The following is a 22,244-nucleotide window of genomic DNA, read 5'->3' on the forward strand; positions in this document are numbered from 1 at the left end:
TGGAATGAAAGTCACAGTACAGCAGCTAGCAGCAGTTTTGTAGACGGGAGATTTTTGGACGCAAAGTAGAACTGATAGCTCCCTTCGATAGCTCAGTTGGTAGAGCGGAGGACTGTAGTGGTTGCAATGACTGATATCCTTAGGTCGCTTGTTCAACTCCGGCTCGAAGGAGTTCCACTGGGGAAATGTTTTAACTCTTATAGAACTGACGCTATTACTATGCAACTTCACTGTACTAGATGAAAACCACATGGAATGAAAGTCACAGTACAGCAGCTAGCAGCAGTTTGTAGACGGGAGATTTTTGGACGCAAAGTAGCACTGATGGCTCCCTTCGATAGCTCAGTTGGTAGAGCGGAGGACTGTAGAGGCTGTAGGCTGACATCCTTAGGACTGTAGTGGCTGCAATGACTGACATCCTTAGGTCGCTGGTTCAAATCCGGCTCGAAGGAGTTCCTTTGGGGAAATATTTAACTCTTAAAGAACATATGCTAGCGGTTATAGACTAACATCCTTAGGTCGCTGGTTCAAATCCGGCTCGAAGGAGTTATCAAACTGGTGAACCAGAGTAATGGCTGTTTAAAGCCCAGCCAATAGGAAGAGAGGGGGTGGGGCTTCAGCAATTCCAGCTCATACCTGGTTGTCCAAGTCCAAAAAACAAAACAAATTTCGACTTGGTAGCCTGCTGCAAACTGAAGTTATGACTGTGTGTGTGTGTGTGTGTGTGTGTGTGTGTGTGTGTGTGTGTGTGTGTGTGTGTGTGTGTGTGTGTGTGTGTGTGCGTGCGTGCGTTAAAATGTTCCACAAAATAGTTAATAGTAGATTAGTTTGATTATCTGCTGTATACCCCTAAAGTCCTTCTTTTGTTTGTCTGCTCCGAAGGGCTGTATTTTGAGGTCAAGCTCAACGTGTCAATAACGGGTGATTCCAACCCTGCAGAGTCCCTCAAGGTCTGGGTACGTCTGACAAGGAATGTCCACACCTGACATTAGTTGTCAATAATTATAATGTTACATCACCACAAAAATATATATGATTGGTCCACGGACCCCCATTTTTTATATATGATTTGTAATCTCCCGATTTTGTAACCCATTTTTCACCCCTGTGTCAATTATCTAATGTGATCTTGGGCTCTACACACCCTCCGCCAACCTAGGGAGAGCAACGGACTTGAACTCATGCTTCCTTCATGCATGAGTGTCCAAGTTGCTCCTTTACACCTGACAGGGGGGAGTTTCCCTGGTTGGACGTAGCGCGTGGAAGGAACACGTTAGTCCAACCAGTTCCTTTCCCCTCCATCAGGCGCCCCGGCTGGCCAGGGGGAGGCAGTTTAGAGACCAGTTCCTTTCCCCTCCATCAGGCGCCCCGGCTGGCCAGGGGGAGGCAGTTTAGAGACCAGTTCCTTTCCCCTCCATCAGGCGCCCCGGCTGGCCAGGGGGAGGCAGTTTAGAGACCACTTTAAAGACCCCCATTTTTACCTGTGGGACGTCAATCTCCACTGTAAAGTCCTTATTGTTAATTGTTAAACTTTCAGTGTTACAGATTCCCTAAGGGTCCATTTTTTTTGTGGAAGTAATTTCCACAAACGTTTTAAGTAAAAATAGTCGATATACAGTTTGCGAGCCTGTGAGGGGGCTCCATCTTGTGCCACCCTTATCCATTATCCCTAAACTAATTTGCCATTTTTTACTATTTTAAAAAATATTTTAAAACAGTTCAACTAGCCGATCTACATCGAGTCATTGTGAGCTTGTAGATCGGCTAGTTGAACTATTTTAAAAGGTTTTTTTAAATAGTAAAAAATGGCAAATTAGTTTAGGGATAAGGGATAAGGGGTGGCGCAAGATATAGCCCTAGGTATTTATTTTCACTGGTTTGGCATGCACTGCCAACCGACACAGCATATCTGATCCGTTGTCATCTCTCCCTCTCAACAGCTTAAAACCAGTCTACCCCGCGATGAGATGGTGGTTCTCAACTTCCAGCTACTCCGGAAGACGACCCGGTGCGTAAACTGCGCATCTATCTATCTATCTATCTATCTATCTATCCATCCATCCATCCATCCATCCATCCATCCATCTATCTATCCACAAGTGATACACTAAGTTGAATTTAATAACATTTGCAAAGACAAGCACAGGAAAGCACAGTGCAATTCAAGGTCTGCTAATAGGATGAAACACCCAAGAAAGCACTATGGCTTGTTTCATGTGAGAGATGTATTTTCCCTTCTGGTTTTCAGATTGAATCTCCTGTCGAACAGATCTACAATTCAAGGGGTAAGTGAGTGCACACACTGTCACTCTACCAAGAATCTTTACTTGAATAGAGACGTTATTATTATTAAAAACAATGAATGGCGGAATACCGAAATCACAACGATCGGTGGAAAAAGACAGAGTGGGGAACCGCTGCTCTATTGGGTTGAAGCAAGTGTATCGTCTTGACTTCCATCATTCCATGCTTTAGGATGCTGCTATTTTTTAACATTTAAATTATTTTACAGGCGTCCTCACGTGGACATTCAAGGTAAGGATCATTCAATTTCTGCATTGATTGTTCAGGGGGGGGGATAATCACCCTCAGTTTTATGAGGTGGGGGGATCGTCCCCTCCACCTTTTCAGCGGCAGAAAACCCCCTTTTTCTTTTTTTCCTCCTGCTACGCTACTTGCGTAAGTTGCGTGGCTCCACTACACCACGGTGCTCTGCTCTGACACAGCTGTAGTTGGCCCTCCCTCTCTCTCCCGTCTCCACCGTCTGGTAGTAGCAGAGTCACGTGTGTACTGTCAACATTATTTTGTTTTGAAACAAAAGCGCATCCCCAGAAGGAAATAAAATGAAGGAAACAGACGTTTAGAGAGGCTCCAGCATGATGCATCACTTGCAAATGGCAGGTATGTTGATGTGTTCAGACAGACAGTGACAGACAGGTCAACCCACAGGTGACAGGAGTGACGCTGTGCTGTGAGTAAACTGACAACGCTTGGCTTTCTGACATCCCTTTCTCACAATCTACAACAACACATTTGTAGGACAAGTGTTTATTAACTGTGCACACGTGTAGCCTATTGTACGTCAGACTGTATGTCTGTCACCCGACAGTCACAGACTGTATGTCTGTCACCCGACAGTCACAGACCCAATTTTGTTATTATCACACAGTGATTATAAGCAGTTTAACTTTAACTTTAATATCGTGGTGGTTTCTATAATATGTGTAGCCCAGGGAGGTAGACATTGGCGATCTTGCATTATAAAAGGGTCGGTGTCAGGGAAAAAACGGTCCACATTTTGCAGGTGTGCGAGGCGGGGGGGGGCAACCAGAAGATAGTTGTGAGTAGGGCAACAAAAACATCAGCTACAGCCCTGCACAGACTGTAGAACAAATTGTAGTGGGCTAAGTGCATTTTTAAAGATTATTTTCCCCATGGTTTATGTCCAGGTACATACTGACAACAACAACAACAGCAAGACGGCAGCTGGGCAGGCAGGGCATCCACACCATGTCACACCACACATGTCACAGGTCACATGTCACAGGTCACATGTCACATGTCACCAGTGGCGTGCACAGACATTTAGAGGGGCAGGTGCTCAAGTGAAAAAAGGGCACCTTGTGCAGCGCGTGGAACCGTCCGGTTGCCTTAATAGTGTGACATTTGAGTACCACAGACGAATAACAGTCTAAGTCCACACTATTGATCCGTAATATATAAATGATAGATAAGGGTTCAGGACAACAAGGCCTTTTCGTGGAGGGGTCAGTCTGAAATTTGGACTTAGACTGTTTTTCGTCTGTGGTACTCATTTATAGATTGTGGGGCCTAAATAATATATTAGAAGCTTTTTTATCAAGAATTGATCAATGTCACCATGGTCCACATACTGTACAGTGTACACTGTAAAAAAGAAAAGAAAAATAACTTTTTTCTTTTTTTTTCCAAAAGGGCACATTGCCAAAAGGGCAGTGCTCTAGCACCCCCTAGTGTCTATCTGTGCACGCCACTGCATGTCACAGACTTGTAAAAGACTGTAATAGACACACCACAACTGTACTGGTTCTCAAAATGCAAAGGCACACTAAAGGTGCTGTGAAAAATGCATGCAGTTAATTGAATAAAATCTATTTGAGATAGACTTCATGATTAATCTAATACATCTGTATTTCATTTTAATAATCCATCTGTAGTAGACTTAATCGGGTAAGGATTGCTGGCTTTGCGGAGTCTGTGTTAGCAGTGTTTTGCCTTGAAATCTGTGGAAAACATAACACATCTGTGTAATGTTGCTCAAAAATGGAGGGGATATCCCCCCCAACTCGAGAAAATTGCGGTGCGTGCTGTGCGCGCACAAATACCCCCAAATACCCCCAAATATATCCCCCCCAGTTATAAAATGCTATCAGTTCATGTTATGGACACAATCACTCAAATATATGTTAAATCAGTTCTTGACAGAAGAGGCCGCACAGCTCGTAGTCACGATGCTAGACACTTTTTAATAAACCAACGTTTCGGCAAGCGAGTTGCCTTCTTCAGGGTATGGTATGTTCTTGAGACATATAGTACAGGGAGATTGTAATGTTGATCAGTAAAAGCATGGTAGACATGTCTAGTCTGCAGTGTTGATTTTGTCGACTAATAATATGACAAACTGTTCGTCGACTACCTTTTTTCACGGATGAAAACGGGTCTCCTCCGTGTGCAGGGAGAGCTGCGTGTTCCAGGTGCAGGTGATGAAGCTGTCGGACGCCGAGGACACGGAGAAGAGGATACGCCATCTGCTGGAGCAGCCGTATAACAGCAGCTCCGTCGCCGTGGCTACGCAGGACATTCAGATCAGCCGCATTCGTAAGCGACACGCGGCACACGTCACACTCCACGGTCCCACCGCGTGGAATTATTTTTTAAATATATATATAGCCTACTTTATCCCATATAGGCCTGACATCGAAATTAAAAAAATGTCCTCTAAATCATGACAGCTTTCTATGTCAGTGGTGCTCAATATTTCATGTCAAGAACCCCAAAAATGATATGTAATTGGCCGCCGACCCCCATCTGAAAATATCTATCACATTATCACATATCACATTACACACATAAAGTGTCCCTTTAATAGTGTGAGATTTATAGATTCTGGGGCATAAATAATATATTAGAACCTTTTCATCTTCTGTAACCTCAGCCTTTAATTGTCTCTTGTCGTTTCTTTTCCTCCACGTCTGTCTGTCTGTATTCTTCAGTGGTGCTACACTGCCCGGCACACAGACACCAGACCAGAAAAGGCCTGTTTGTGTGGCCCAAAACCTGGGCCAATAACTGGGTGCGTCGGAGCTGTCCGGGGAATAGACTCCAGCAAGCCCTGCGACGCTGGTGAGAGCTGACCTGCTGCCCCAAGCACTGTCTCACCGCGGTTTTATTTGTGTCGGGGGCTATACCACAGTTTCTGGTTATTGTACATAACAGGATCTGTGCACAGCCACGTAGTCATGATTGATTGATTGAAGTATTTATTTACAGATTGGAGAATTACAGTACATTTCAAGCACAACTCAATACAAAACTGTTAACTGTGGACGACACCATAAAGCATTACACTTGTTTACAATATGGGTCCACCATGTTCAATTCATCATAGCATTTAGAAACGTACAAATATACACTTCTATATAGCCAGAAACAGGAAATCATCACAGAGTTATGCTCTCTGCATGCTCATGTTTGGTTGTGTGTTCCATACAGTGAGCCACTGAGCCACTGACTCAGGGGTAGAGTGGCCGGGTTGCAACTGCAAGGCCTTCGGTTCGATTCCGAGCTCCCCCAGGCCCAGAGCCAGTGTCGAAGTGTCCTTGAAAAAGACGCTAAACCCCTAATTGCTCCCGATGCAAGTTGGTGCCTTGCGTGGTTTCCTCCGCCATCAGTGTGTGTGTGTGTGTGTGCGTGTGTGTGTGTGTGTGTGTGTGATGCACAATCAATGTAAAGCGCCTTGGATAAATGCGCCATTTACCAATGAACATCTTATCTTATGTATTTAATGACTCATGCAGTGTAAATCCCAGTCATGAAGCCCCTGTTCTATGTGTGCACGGATGTGTGTTTGGACTAATATATAATATAAATGTATGGGCCCTAATTATGCGCTTCATTTGTGGAGTCTGGTATAGTATATATATTTACATTGCCGATGCTTGTGCAATTAGAACCTTTATGGGTGTACTGATTCGGTGTGCCACGGTGCCACATGTTTACATGGCTGTTCATTAAGTTGGCCTGGATCGAGTGGTATTAATCAGTAACTTGGTTGGGCTAATTACCGGAGATAATGACATCATTTATGATGCCCAGATCTCTGGATCGCTCGTGGTTCCATTTGTTTGTATCTAGACTCTCAGACTTTTAACGTTAACACTGGTACGTGCTTTTACTGTGCAGTCCATGGGAAAAGTATTCCAATGTTTTACTCACGTAAAAGTGTTTCAAATACTGCAATGCCGAAATATTCTCTTACAAGTAATAGTTTGCTATTAAAAGTTTACTAGAGTTAAAGTACAAAAGTATTGGCATCAAAATAAAATGAATGTATACCAAAAGTAAAAGTAGGGAAGGAGGTTGGTAGCCTAGGAGCTTGGGCCCGCACACCATTCTTTTGGTAAAGGATTACTTTATTGAAAAAACGACAACGTTTTACCAAAAGTAGTACCCATTATGCAGAATGTCCCTTTTCACAAGTGTCTAAAATGTATACAAATCTTTTGAAAATAGCAGATCTACTGTACAAGCTCACCTATTTGATGTCTGTTATGTTGTTATTTGATTCATGCTGTTTTATGTCATGGACCCCCAGAATTATATTATATGCAATTGGCCGGGGACCCCAATCTCAAAATATGTTGTTCCAGGGACCCCCCCCCCCCCCCCCTCCAGAAGCAAAGATTTGAGTTAAAACCGTTCACTTTCAAAGAGTATATATTCAAAGACTTGCACACATTTTCACAATTAAAAAAAAATAGCACATCTTCAAGCTCGTAGCGCTTATAGTAATGGTTAAAATTAAATCACACCTGTGTGAACTGAGTGGTGCAACTACACATTTATTGTTATAGTTACTGTACATTAGAACCAGGAAAGCATCTGTGTCATAAGTACTCTCCGCATGAATGCAGTCTCAACAGTGTCACTTGAAGGTAGGTCACTCAGGCGTTGAATACTAACCATAGCAACCATGCTCGTTTTTTTTGGTTGCTAACCATAGCAACCATGCTCGTTTTTTTGGTACGAACAAACACGGGTACAAAGCCAGTTGTTGGAGTGGTTTGCACCACTCAAAAAGTGGTGATACATTACAGTCATTTAGCAGACGCTTTCATCCAAAGCGACTTACAATAAGTGTATTCAACATAGGTAGGGAACAAAAACTAATCACCAGAAGTCTTTAGTGCATTTTCTGCAAAAACAAGCAACCAAGAGTATACCTAGCGCTAAGGTAAAAGTGCAATATATCAGCTACCTATTTCCTTAAACAGATGAGACAAAATAGCTAAATCAAATGAGCATGAGCTAAAACAATTAAGTGTATCGACTAAACAAGATCCAATAAACAATACAACAATAGAAAACAAGCGTTCGTACAACTAGTTAACAACAAGTAGGTCAGGCAGAGAGGAAGGGTAGTGTTTCCTGAAGAGGTGGGTTTTCAACCTGCGGCGAAATATGGGCAGTGACTCTGCTGTCCTAACATCAGTGGGAAGTTCATTCCACCACTGTGGGGCCAGAACAGAAAAGAGTCGTGACCGTGTGGATCGGCCAGAAGGACCCTTGAGTGACGAGGCAATCAGTCGGCCCGAGGTGGCAGACCGAAGTGGTCGGGCAGGGGTGTAGGCATCGACCATAGCCCGGAGGTAGGAAGGAGCTGTTCCTTTCACTGCCCTATAGGCTAACACCAGGGTTTTGAACTGGATGCGAGCCGCTACGGGGAGCCAGTGTAGAGAACGGAGAAGGATGGTTGTGTGGGAGAACTTGGGGCGGTTGAACACCAGACGAGCCGCAGCTTTCTGAACAAGCTCCAGAGGTCTGATGGCAGATGCCGGAGCACCAGCAAATACAGATGCAGATGCGTTCCCGTAGTCCTACAAGTACCATAGAGCAGGGGTTCTCAACCCGTGGGTCGCGACCCCTCGGGGGGTCGCCAAATTATTTTGGGGGGTCCCCAAAATATTTAAAAAGAAAAAGGATTTTTTTTAAAATTTTATTTTCACGATTTTTCAAAAATAGCAGACCTACAAGTTCATAGCGCGCCACTCGGTGGCGCGCTATGAGCTTGTAGATCTGCTATTTTTCAATAGCTAAATTATAACAATGCTTAAAACATCAAAAGGGGTTCCCGCCCAAAATGGTTTAAGGTTATTGTAGCAGTCAATTTATATTGGGGGTCGGGAGGGGGCGGGGCGGGGGTCCCGAGACATTGCCAAAGCATTTCCGGGGGTCCCCGGCCAAAAACGTTGAGAACCCCTGCCATAGAGTAGTTACGTTCCACCACGGCTGTGTAGATTGGTCCCAGAGATAAGAACCGGGGGGTCCTTCAGATGAGAAAAAGGTTGAGAAACTGATACTGGTCCAAAAAATGAATGATTATTGACTCTTGAGTTCTGTATGTATTTCTGACTCCATGTCTGCTGCCTTCCAGTAAGCTGGGGATCCCAACAGGATGGACGCTCCCAGACCTGGAACGATGCCCCCTGGTGGTGGAAAACATCACAAATCTGGATGAAATAGACGTCACTGCTGGTCAGTCAGTCACTCGCTGCACATCTTTGTGTTTGTCACATAATCAGTGGCGTGCACAGATAGACACTAGGGCGTGCTAGAGCACCCCTGCCCTTTTCCCTCTGGACAGCAATGTGCCCTTTTGAAAAAAAACAAAAGAAAAACAGTGTACACTGTACAGTATGTGGACCATGGTGACATTGATCAATTCTTGATAAAAATTGAAAATATATGATCATATGACCATAATGGCGATTATGCAAAAAGAAAAAAGAAAAAGATTGCGGTTACCTCAAATAATTGGTGATTACACCCCCTCCTGGTGCTGCGGCCATCTGGCAGAGAAAGGCCCTTATTGTTGGGGCCCATATATATTTCTCTGTGGTGTCTGTCCTGTAGAGAACGCAGCCGACGTGGTGGAGATGATGGAGGGTCTGCTGAGCGAGCGGCCCACCCCGAGCCTGAGCTACGAGGAGCTGCTGACCGTGCTCAACAAGCTGAAGGCCGTGGTCAGCCTGGGCGTCATCACACCTGGCCTGGGCCGAGCCGTCATCAACGTCCTCTCTGTCATCATGGAGTCCGACAGCCACCTGGGGCCTTTCACCAACACGTGAGGCAGGGGTCTGGGGACCCCCATGCAGGGGTTCTTGAAGGAGTTCCAGGGGGACCCCATGGCTTAATGATAGTTAGGAACCAAATGGACCCTTATGGGTCTGTAACTCTGAGAGTGTACAAATCCATTTGGTTCCATTCGTACACTCTCAGAGTTAAATTAGCATTGCTTTTACAATATAAATTTGGGGTCCCAGAGATAGAAATGTCATTAAATGGGGGGGGGGGGGGGGGGGGGGGGACTAATGCTGTCAGGATCCGTTCCATGTGCTGGTTTCCATGCAGTAATGGTTGGTGTTTTACTTTTCTGTTGTGTTCCTCTGATTTTTGAAGTGTTCTTGGTTTTCTAGTTCCAGTTTGAGTTTTTGCTTTACCCTTGTGTGCTTTTATTGTGTAGTATTGTTCCTAGTGTTTCCTGTCTGCCTTGTTACCGTTTGCCTGCCTTGTCTAACCTGCACTGTGATTAGCCTAGTGTTTCCACCTGGTCCTGTTCGTTCCCCAGCCTATCCCAGTGTTGATTTTCAGTTGAGTTCACCTGTGTCCTTGTGTATTTATACCCCCCTGATCCCAGTGTTTCCTTTCTAGTTCATTGTTGCGAACGCAGTGATTGCGAACGCAGTGAGCACTAACTATGAGACCTAGCAGAACATGTCTGTGTGTCTGTCTGTCTGTGTGTGTGTGTCATGCTGTAACACCACCCACCCGCCACCAGAGGGCGCAGCTGTATCACACACAAAAAACACACACACACCCACACACAAAAAACTTAACTTAAAAAAAACTTAACTTAAAAAAAATCTTAAAAAAACACTTACAAAAAGAAAAAAAAAGAGAACTTAAAAAAAACCTTAAAAAAGTGGGGTTGAAAATCCCTGTTAGAGCCGTACAATTATTCTCTTATGGTGGGTCCCTGGCGTATCTTTTCACATAGGGGTTCCGTGGGATAATTAGTGCCAATTTGGGGGTCCTTGACATGAAAAGGTTTCAGAACCACTGACGTAAGGCACACGCAAGGCAAGGCAATTTTATTTATATAGCACTGCAGTGCACTTTAAAATGAATACAGATTATAATAGATACAATTAAAATAAGATATAGGAGCATATACATTAGGCTACAACAAATACTCCCACCTTTGATAGAAACAGAAAACACAGCTAATTTAAAGCCCAGGCAAAACCTAGCTGTTATTAGACATCACTGGGATAGGCAATGTTAAATAAATACGTTTTTAAATTGGACTTAAAGATGGCTATGGTTGGGGATTTCCTAATGTAACCTGGAATATTATTCCAAGTTATTCCAGGTTACGCATGGAGATAAATGTGGAGGAGAGGCTATCAAGCCTTATAAGTTATTATACAGTATGTTCCTAGACTCCCTTTGTTCCCTACTGTCTTTATTAAAAACGACACATGTCCGGACCGTGTAGTTCAATTGGAACTGGCATTAAAAAAAAACACCAAAAAACTAAATCTCTTTGTGACCAAAACAAACAAACAAAAAAAGTGAACTGTCCCACAGGCTAAGTATAACCTTCATTTTCACAAGAGTCATTAAGAAAAAATGAACAAATGGGGAGCAGAGGGGGAAAATGTGTTTGATTAGTTCCACTTTGACAGCAAACAATGTAATGTCTCATTTTATTTCTTTGTGTCGATGTCTTTGTCGTAGCATTCTGAACATCACGGAGGGCGTGGGGAACAGGCTGTCGGGTTACCAAGGCTCCTCCTTCACCCTCCTGGCTCCCGCCATGGCCATCTCGGTGGTGGACGTGGACCTCCAGGGTCAGTGTGACACGCTGACGTTCGCCGTGTCTTCTGCCCAGGAGGGCTTGAACCCCGAGGTCAGTACTGTACGTCTGGAGTAGCCTGGCTAATAAGGTCAGTACTGTACGTCTGGAGTAGCCTGGCTAATAAGGTCAGTACTGTACGTCTGGAGTAGCCTGGCTAATAAGGTCAGTACTGTATGTCTGGAGTAGCCTGGCTAATAAGGTCAGTACTGTATGTCTGGAGTAGCCTGGCTAATAAGGTCAGTACTGTACGTCTGGAGTAGCCTGGCTAATAAGGTCAGTACTGTACGTCTGGAGTAGCCTGGCTAATAAGGTCAGTACTGTACGTCTGGAGTAGCCTGGCTAATAAGGTCAGTACTGTATGTCTGGAGTAGCCTGGCTAATAAAGTCAGTACTGTACATCTGGAGTAGCCTGGCTAATAAGGTCAGTACTGTACGTCTGGAGTAGCCTGGCTAATAAGGTCAGTACTGTATGTCTGGAGTAGCCTGGCTAATAAGGTCAGTACTGTACGTCTGGAGTAGCCTGGCTAATAAGGTCAGTACTGTACGTCTGGAGTAGCCTGGCTAATAAGGTCAGTACTGTACGTCTGGAGTAGCCTGGCTAATAAGGTCAGTACTGTACGTCTGGAGTAGCCTGGCTAATAAGGTCAGTACTGTACGTCTGGAGTAGCCTGGCTAATAAGGTCAGTACTGTACGTCTGGAGTAGCCTGGCTAATAAGGTCAGTACTGTACGTCTGGAGTAGCCTGGCTAATAAGGTCAGTACTGTATGTCTGGAGTAGCCTGGCTAATAAGGTCAGTACTGTACGTCTGGAGTAGCCTGGCTAATAAGGTCAGTACTGTACGTCTGGAGTAGCCTGGCTAATAAGGTCAGTACTGTACGTCTGGAGTAGCCTGGCTAATAAGCCAGACTCAAATCACACTGTCGTGTGGTATTTGAGTCTGGAGATGCTGTGTATGGATCTTGTTTCCCGGGGGGGGGGGGTTCAAACATTTTCTCTTTGACGCAATTGGTCAGAGCTACTGTCAGTCAAAGGTCTCAAGCATTGAACGTCACTGTACCAAAGCCCGCCCATATTGCATACCGTGTCCCGATTGGAAAATCTTCTCTTTTGGGGGTCCTTGGCAATTGGCATATATTTTCTACTGGGGGTCCGCGGGCTAATGAGTGTTGATTTGGGTGTCCTTGACATGAACCACTGGCTTACAAATACAATAAGCACAAACTCCTGAACTCGTCCTCCTGGCCCGTGTGATTAACTCATTTAATTGAATGTGCAGGTTCACATCAACAAACCTCCGCTCAGCGGGGCGGTGGCCTTCATCTCGCTGCCGCCGGCTCTGCGACACAGTTTCCCACAGAACGGCCAGAGTTCGCCCAGAGTCCAGTTCCAGTTCTACAGCATCCCCAGCATGCTCTTCACGGTACCGGTAAAATGGTGCATTTATATAGTGCCTTTATCCAAGGCGCTTTACATAGATTGTGCATTACATTCACCCATTCATACACACATTCACACACCTTTACATAGATTGTGCATTACATTCACCCATTCACACACACATTCAAGTACCGATGGCAGCAGAAACCATGCAAGGCACCAACCTGCACATCGGCAGCAATTAGGGGTTCAGTGTCTTGCTCAAGGACACTTCGACAGTGACTCTGGGGGAGCCCGGGTTCGAACTGGCAACCTGGCGGTTACCATCCAGGCAGCCACTCTACCGCTGAGCCACCGCCGCTGCCTGTAGTCTGCATCCCCATGCTCTTCACGGTACCGGAGGTCTGCTGGGGTCGACCACGGAGACCTAGCTGAATAAAACACACACACGCACGCACGCACACAATTCAATGTATTCATGTGAGACTGTCCACATTTACAAAATACATTATCAAGGGCACAAATATTTTTCCGTTGCTTTTGGGGTCCCATGACACACTCGAAAATCAACATGCGTCTCGGTGCCTGAGTCCAAACAAGCCCTAAATGTGCAGAGTGTAGGCGACACATGCTCACATGCTCATGAACGTGTTCACAGTCGACGTTGTTTGGTCATACACTTCAGTCTGTCATACCAACACCGGAGGAAAGATCCTGGGTACAGAAATCACTCACGCACACACGCACGTGCACGCGCACACACACACACACACACACACACATAGAGAAATGACTTCCGTGAACCAGGGGAATCGAGGGGATGAGCGAGTGGCGGCAGGACTTCGGCGCTCTATACATAATCCTAACTCGGACCCCAACCTGAATCTTTTCCTAATTATAACCATAGCTCTAAAAGTCTTTGTTAACCTTGACAACAACATTTCTCCTGTTGAGTCCTGGAAATGGTCCTTCTCATAATTCTCATAATGTCAAATTGGCGTTCATGAGTATATAGCAATGCCTGGTACACGCACACAAGCGCGCGCGCACACACACACACACGCACACACACACACACACACACAACGATTTCTTTCATGCTTTCAGAGCAGCCATCAGGGGACAGTCCTCAACAGCTTCGTGGTGTCGGCCAGCGTGACCAACGTCAGCCGTCCAATCACAGGGCTCGACGAGGACGTCAAGATCACACTCCTCGTACCCAACACGGTGAGAGAGTATCCCTACAAAGATCACACTCCTCCTCGTACTTAGATATAGACAGAGTTACGCAAACTGCGTTCACTTCATGGGGCTTCAGTCCAATGGAGGCTCTCCTACATAGACTTCTATTGGTCACTTCATGGGGCTTCAGTCCAATGGAGGCTCTCCTACATAGACTTCTATTGGTCACTTCATGGGGCTTCAGTCCAATGGCGGCTCTCCTACATAGACTTCTATTGGTCACTTCATGGGGCTTCAGTCCAATGGAGGCTCTCCTACATAGACTTCTATTGGTCACTTCATGGGGCTTCAGTCCAATGGCGGCTCTCCTACATAGACTTCTATTGGTCACTTCATGGGGCTTCAGTCCAATGGCGGCTCTCCTACATAGACTTCTATTGGTCACTTCATGGGGCTTCAGTCCAGTGGCGGCTCTCCTACATAGACTTCTATTGGTCACTTCATGGGGCTTCAGTCCAATGGCGGCTCTCCTACATAGACTACGCATTGAGCGTGGGGACAACCAACTGGGCCAAGTCCTGGACTGGAAGTAGGCAGAAATGCATTGGACCCAGGCAACAGCCCAGCTTTAATGATCCTAAATCCCTTTATTTTAGATTGTTTTGTATTAGTACAGCATAAACATTAAAGAGACTTTAGTTGTTACTGTACAATACTTTAAAACAGTTGTCATGTTGCACACATGCTTAAAATAGCTCTTGTTTGCGCCGCCCTCGTTGAAAACAATGTATTTCCAACTCCAGCTTGTCTCAGTTCAGGCTGCATGAACAGTGCTCCAGCGCTCGGTTTCTGCCCCCTCAATGTCGTAACTCTTCTATTAGATAGCTCTGCTCGTACCCAACACGATGAGAGAGTATCCCTACTAAGATCACGCTCCTCGTACCCAACACCAGTGTCACATTTTAGTCTCCTGGAATGTTTTAGTTTTAGTCGACTAAATCTACAGTATAGTTGATTTAGTCGCGGGCCTTGATGCCGTCGTAATGACTGATTTTACACTTCTACAAGCTCCCAACGTGTTGCACTGCGACGCGTTGTGAGCTTGTAGATCTGCTAGCTAGTTTCAGCATGCAACCAAGTGTAAAATGACTTATACTGGATATCTTGTCCACTATAGTCCCTTCCTAGCATTCATATACCGAACACAGTGACTCCATTCTGCCCTATAAAGCCAAATTGCACTAGCTACGGGAAGAAAATAAAACAGTAGCTGAAGAGGGCTTCAGCTACACACAGGGCTTAAGACAAGTGGTTAATGAAAGAAGGAATTTGTTGTGAAATAACGCTGTGTTTTCCTTGCCTCTCGTTCACAGCTCAACAAAGACGTCCAGTGTGTTTATTGGAACTTCAACAGAAACGGTGGGTCCCAGTGTGGGAAGGGAAGGTGTGGGAACGAGTTACGTTCAGAACTGACCGCTATGTGTATAAACAGTGGTGTAATGGTGATTTTATTTTTTATTTTTTCGGTACCACGGCATTTTAATGACGTCATCCACGTGCACGCACCTACATGTGCGCACAGGACAGCTGTGTTTATCGTGTATGAGAGTTTTAACACAAAAGTAGACTTAAAATAATCAGACAACGTCTTTACTGCGCTGCTGTAGCTAAACAAAAAGGTTTGCTTTAGACGAATCTGTTCTTGGAGGAGGCATTGTTGTTGCGTGACTGCAGAACACCACAGAAGCAATAGCCTATACTGGAGACATACTGCTGGTTGTGCTCAGTGTTGCCAACTCTTGTGAGAGAAATAAGCCAACCCACCTCCTAAAACAAGCCCAAAACAAGCCAACTCTTGGCGAGAGAAATAAGCCAAGTCTTCCCTCGAAAAACCTATGGGTATTTATAGTATATACATAGTATACATCAAAGAAATGTTGGCTTGTTCAAAACAAGCCACCAAATTTTTAAAACAAGCCCAAAAAACTGCAACCCGCGACTGGGGGAGGAAAAAAAACGCAACTCTGGAAAAAACAAGCCAACTTTGGTGGGTAAACAAGCAGACTTGGCAACCCTGTCTGTGCTGTGTGAGAACGTGCATCGCCGTTCAGGTTAAACAGTTAAACCAGTTGTTATGCATAGTAGTAGCGGGCCATTTGATTTGGGTACTTGACAATGCGTGAAACTAGGGGGGCGCGCCCACCACCAGTATGCAAGAAACTAGGGGGGCGCGCCCCACCACCAGTATGCAAGAAACTAGGCGGGCGCGCCCCACCACCAGTATGCAAGAAACTAGGGGGGCGCGCCCCACCACCAGTATGCAAGAAACTAGGGGGGCGCGCCCCACCACCAGTATGCAAGAAACTAGGGGGGCGCGCCCCACCACCAGTATGCAAGTAACCACTTGGTACTATATTGTTTCCCGCCAATGTTGGCTTGTTTTCTTTTCCAAAGTTGCGTTTTTTTTTTCCCTAAGTCGCGGGTTGCGTTTTTTTGGGCTTGTTTTCAAAATTTGGGGGTTTATTTTGAATATCAAACAAGACAACATTTATTTGATGTTTATGCTATAAATAGTTACCCATAGGTTTGGGGGGAGTGTGAATCACATTGAGTGACATAATCGGCCTGGTGTCTCTACTATGTGTGTAATAGTATAAGAAATGACCGATTGATTGATTGATTGATTGATTGATTTAAATATGTATTAACAGTTTGCAGTAATTACAGTACATTTCAAGCACAACTCAATACAAAGACTGTTAACTGTGAGTGGACGACCCAATTAAGCATTACACTTCTTTACAAGAGGGTCCACCTTGTTCAATTCATCAAAACATTTAGAGACGTACAAATAGACACTTCTATATAGCCAAAGAACAGAACAGGAATTCATCATAAAGGAGGAAAGGACCAAAACATTATTACTATAGACATATTATGCATAATGATATGTTGGCTTGTTTTGGACTTGTTTTTGGAGGTGGACTACTGGCTTATTTCTCTCACAAGAGTTGGCAACACTGACGCGAGGTTCGGTGTGTCTTCTCTTGAATCTAGGCGGGGGACGCGTTCTAGCGTGCACGTGCGTCCACCGTTCCGTTACGTACCTGCGCGTGCACGTCATTTTCTTTTTTTGTACCACGGTGTGGTACTGCGTTCTACGAGCATGACACCACTGTGTATGAATAGCGATTGAGTCGAGCGTTGTGTTCGTGCGTCACTGTTCAGGTCGACATGCATTTTTTTTCTTTCTTCATTTCAATTCACATGAGCTTTATTGGCATGAGAAAACATACGTTTACATTGCCAAAGCAAACTGTAAAAATATAAAAACGTTGAAAATGGGGACAGTGTACAGTTGCAGCCTTGCAGGGGCTACAGCATGTTGTATACAGAGCTATGTCCCATTGCATCATTACATACATGTTATACAGCCTATAAAGCTTTGTTTAAACAAATAGCAGCATTTTTTTTGCAGTCACTTTGGGACAAATAGCAGCATTTTTTTGCAGTCACTTTAGGACAAATAGCAGCATTTTTTTGCAGTCACTTTGGGACAAATAGCAGCATTCTTTTGCAGTCACTTTGGGACAAATAGCAGCATTTTTTTTGCAGTCACTTTGGGACAAATAGCAGCATTTCTTTCTCAACACTATTTAAAATAGTATACAAAAAACTCAGATTGAATGTGTTTAAAGGTAGCCTCTCTGTTTGTCTGTAATGTGCAGTACCTTTAGCGGTCTATACTTGGTACAGATAGCAGTCCTTAGGGTGGTTGTATTCCATTCTTTTGTCGCAGCAGTTCACACAGCATTGCTGCTGTGTTTGCACATTGTTGTATTTCTCCCAATAGGCATGGGAGTATTTTGCCGTTGGGTCATTGTTTCAAACTCTGTGTGTGTGTGTGTGTGTGTGTGTGTGTGTGCGTGTGTGTGCGTGCGTGCGTGCGTGCGTGCGTGCGTGCGTGCGTGTGCGCATGCGTGCGTGCGCGTGCGTGCGTGTGTGTGTGTGTGTGTGTGTGTGTGTGTGTGTGTGTGTGTGTGTGTGCGTGCGTGTCATTGTTCAGGTGGTCATGGGGGCTGGGATGGAAGCGGCTGCAGAAAGCACAACAGCAGTGCTCAGTACACCACGTGCCTGTGTGACCACCTCACACACTTTGGAGTCCTGATGGTACACTAGCACACGTGCACAACACACACACACACACACACACACACACACACACACACACACACTCTCTCTCTCTCTCTCTCACACACACACACACACACACACTCTCTCTCTCTCTCTCTCTCTCTCTCTCTCTCTCTCTCTCTCTCTCTCTCTCTCTCTCTCACACACACACACACACACACACACACACACACACACACACTCTCTCTCTCTCTCTCTCTCTCTCTCTCTCTCTCTCTCTCTCTCTCTCTCACACACACACACACACACACACACCTAATGTACCGCTCTTTACTTACTGATTTTGTGACCATTAAAAAATGCACATACAGTATCAGGGCTTGACATTCACTTTTTGAGGCACTTCATTGTCCTTCAGACCAGTACATTTCCCATTCACTTGTCCGGAGCACGAGCAGTGCACACAAATACGTTTTAAATCAAGTTGTTTTTGGTGAATATTAGATGAATATTCTCAGTTTACAAGTTAATAGGGCCTAAAATGTATGTGATCTTACATACTTTTCATGTATTCCAAATACATACAGCCATAGATCAGTCCTATCCATAATGGCAATAATGTCCTCTTGTCCTCTTGTGTCTCAAAGTGTAAGAAACATCATAATTCATATTGTTATGCAATGATGTTTTTCAAATAAACTTGAAACTACAATAATATTGTTGACTCAGAAAACATGAAACCAAGAGTCACTTACTTGTCCAACGGACTATAACGTTTTAATGCACTTAATTGTCCGGAAAGATTTATTAGGGGATTGATTGATTGATATGTATTAACAGTTTGCAGAATTACAGTACATTTCAAGCACAAACTCAATACAAAGACTGTTAACTGTTAGTGGACGACCCAACTAAGCATTAGTATATGCTGCTGAATCAAGAATCTAGATGTTTTATTTGTCACACACAACCAACTCACAGTATGAGTATATGCACAGACCTCCCTCTGTGACGCTGTGCCTCCCCCTCACGCAAGCAGGTTTTTGTTATGTATATCGACGCCTATAGGCCTAGGCCACTCAAGGCCGACAGACAGCCTAATACACATCAGCTATTCTCTGATTCTCGATGCTGATTGTTGAGTCTTTCCAGTGCCAATGTGTCCGCCTCCTGGCTCTCTATTCGCATAACCGGTTTTCACGTCATGGCATATAAACCACACACCTCCTCAACCCCAGCCTCATTCTCCAATCATTTGATTCCTGAGACACCAGAGAGACACAGTGATGGCACCGGCTAGGAAGAAAAGGTTTGTCCAGAGCAAACTTATTTTGGGTACGCCTAAACCTGTACCACCACCACCAGCAACCAGGCCAGCAGTACCGGCTACTCTACCGACCAGCGGTACCGGTACCCTGCCGGCCCCGCTAGGCTCACCACAGCCACCCACACCAGGGGAGAACTCAGAGCAGGCCCCTGTTGCTGCTGCTTTTGCATCCGTTGGACTGCCGGTCTCTGAAGAGAATATCGGGGATCTATCAGCTATGGAGGAGCCAGCAACTCAACCAAATCTAACATTTTCCGATCAACACCAGGAGCAAGTGAAACTCGTGTTGGACATTTTCACGCTTCGTGCAAAGATGCACATTCCACCCAGAGGACACGGCGGAGAGTCGGCGGCGGCGCTCAACAAGAGCAATTTCTTGGAGTTATTCAACCACACGGTGCGTTACGCCGCGCAATATGAGAAGGAAATGCCGGGACACGCTGTGATGGCGAGCCACCACACTCAGGACGAGCTGGTCGAGGCCGCAGCATCCGTCCTGCTTGGTAAAATAAAGACCGAACTCAGTGGGCAATATTTTGCGATACTCGTGGACGAGTATAAAGACCGGGAACTGGTTGCAGTTTGCATTCGATTCATGGATGGAGGAGTCGTCAAAGAGCGGGCCGTAGGGTTTATTGACACCGTGGATTTGACTGCACAGGGGATCACGAAATGGATTTTGGACGTAATGGAGCCTCTCGAGTTGGATCCTTCCCTGTGCGTCGGGCTTTGCTGCGATGGGGTGTCTGTCATGTCGGGGTGCGGGGGAGGCGTGCAGGCGCTCCTGAAAGAAACCTTTCCGAGCGCAGTTTATGTCCACTGCGATTCTCAGCGGCTAAACGTGGTGCTTTGCACCGCAGCCAAAGCATCCCTGGACATCGGCAGCTTCTTTGACACCGTAGATCAAATCCACCGTTTTTTCGCCGGGGCCCAGCCGCACGCTCGGTTCATGGAGATACAGAAGGAGATGGGATGGGATCAGTGTGTTGAGCTACAACGACCAAGGTCGGGGTCGGTGCTCGACATATTGCTGTTGCTGGGCGAAATACTGGAAACACTGGAGGAATATATGGACGGTCCGCGTGGACCAAGTACAGCAGAGGCAGAGGCCCTGATGGCACAGATGGCAACAAAGAAATTCTTTTTTCTGCTCGTATCATTTGGCAAATTGCTTGACAACAGCGCCTTTGCCACGAAGGAGTTACGGAGCCCAACGCCGTGCGTGACACAATGCATATCTATGATTGAACAACTGAAGGCAAAGTTTGGGACTTTCCGTGATGATTCAAAGGGTTACTTCGCCAGGGTGCTTAGACAGACAGATGAACTGATGGGAAAACACGACATAACCAAGTGGGATGTAAATCGCCCTCGTAAGCGCAAGCTCCTCGCAAAATTCGACGACTCTGCCGTCACGACAGCATCGGGGAAAGCGTCACGCATCAATTCCAATGACGATCTGAGGGCACTGTGGAACTGTGTTCTAGACGGGCACATAGCCGAGTTAAACTGCCGTTTTACAGAGGACGCATATGGACTGATGACAGCGTCGGACTCTCTCCTGCCTGGATCGGCCACTTTCGGCACGAAAGAACTGTTAAAGGGGCCGTGCGATCTGTATGGGATCGCCATCTCTGACACGGAACACGCTCGGTTCACCGAGAACATCAAGCGGAGAACGGAAGAGGAGAAGTTGAAAGTCTCCACGTTAATGGAGGTTCTTGACAACTGTTCTGCGAATGCCTTTCCAAATGTTCACCGTCTGTTGAGGGCCATCGTCACCCTCCCGCTGACACCCTGCAGTGCTCAGAGACTGTTCTCTGAGACAAGAGTCCAGTCACGCAGAATAGCGTCCATCTTAACCTGACGCCTGACCAATCTGACACTGACAGACATTGAACTAATACAGATCAGATTACTGTATATGGTGCCGTTTATCAGGGTTTTCAACTCAAAGCCCAGACGACTCCGCCTTGTATAGCATTTTGTTTTTTGCCTATTGTAATTGCCTTCTGTGGTTTTATTTTCATATTTCTCTGATGTACATTATGTCTGACTGGCGCAGTGATATGTTTCTGGTTCAAGAAAGTACAAAATAAAAGTCTTATCTTCAAAGAAGTCGTTGTCGTGGTTAATCATTTAGCAACTATTGTTAAATGTGTAGGTATCCAATCTGTGCCTACTACGTCATGCCTTACTCCACGCCTGCTCACAATTGATGGGAAAAGTACTCAATTTGTTTACTTAAGTAAAAGCATCAATACTGCAATGTTACAAGTAAAAGTCCACTAATCAAAATAGAGTAAAAGTACACATTCTTGGTATCAAAATGTAATTTATGTACCAAAAGTAGAAAGAACTCATTCTGCAGAATGTCCCATTTCACAAGGTTCAAATTTATGCAAATCTAATCTATCGAAAATAGCAGATCTACACGCGTCGCAGCATGAGCCGTTGTCAGCGTGTACATCTGCCATGTTCACAATTTCTGCCTCTAAAATGTGACAAATTTTAGGTTTGGCCAATGTTACATTTTTTATTTTAGAGATATTAAAGGACCACTTCACCACTTTTCAACCTATCTTCCTATAATAATCCTCAATAATAATCATGATAAAATAGCACATTTTTTGTCTACTCGGTCTGTGTCTCATGGGAGGGCTGTGGGCAGTTCAGAAACCCGTCCACCAGTGACATCATCGATGGGGAATCCAAGCCAATATAAACTGCAGGCTTTCTAGTCCTGAAAAGTTGCAATGCAAAAAGAAAAGCCATTGTTCTCACCATGATAAAAATCTAAATATATAAATATTTTTAAATCATGTTTAAAAAATAATCTGCCTCACGATGATGTCACTGGTGGACGGGTTTCTGAACTGCCCACAGCCCTCCTATGAGACACAGACAGAGTAGAATGTATTTTTTGGTATTTTATAATTTTATAATTTTATTTATTAGTGAGGACTGAGGACCAATTATATGAAGATAGGTTGAAAATTGGTCCTTTAAAACGGTCTTAAACGTCACTTTAGGTGTGTGTGTGT

At 45.1% G+C, this 22,244-nt stretch overlaps 2 protein-coding genes across 3 annotated transcripts in view; one reads left to right on the forward strand and one right to left on the reverse strand.

The window, feature by feature from the left end:
* Positions 1–22,244, reverse strand: part of tbl2 (transducin beta like 2) — a 545,946-nt gene that overhangs the window by 267,526 nt on the left and 256,176 nt on the right. The window lies entirely within an intron of this gene.
* Positions 2,941–22,244, forward strand: part of LOC306927905 (adhesion G-protein coupled receptor G2-like) — a 39,771-nt gene continuing 20,467 nt past the window's right edge. Inside the window, exons 1-10 of the mRNA XM_079507791.1 lie at positions 2,941–2,971; positions 4,715–4,857; positions 5,253–5,382; positions 8,693–8,793; positions 9,172–9,382; positions 11,059–11,230; positions 12,457–12,606; positions 13,665–13,784; positions 15,113–15,158; positions 17,806–17,909. Coding sequence (XP_079363917.1) covers positions 4,743–4,857; positions 5,253–5,382; positions 8,693–8,793; positions 9,172–9,382; positions 11,059–11,230; positions 12,457–12,606; positions 13,665–13,784; positions 15,113–15,158; positions 17,806–17,909 — 1,149 coding nt within the window. The 5' untranslated portion in view covers positions 2,941–2,971; positions 4,715–4,742. The remainder of the gene's footprint in view (positions 2,972–4,714; positions 4,858–5,252; positions 5,383–8,692; positions 8,794–9,171; positions 9,383–11,058; positions 11,231–12,456; positions 12,607–13,664; positions 13,785–15,112; positions 15,159–17,805; positions 17,910–22,244) is intronic.

The sequence above is a fragment of the Electrona antarctica genome (genome assembly GCF_951216825.1).
Source record: "Electrona antarctica genome assembly, chromosome: 8".
Taxonomy (NCBI): Eukaryota; Metazoa; Chordata; class Actinopteri; order Myctophiformes; family Myctophidae; genus Electrona; species Electrona antarctica.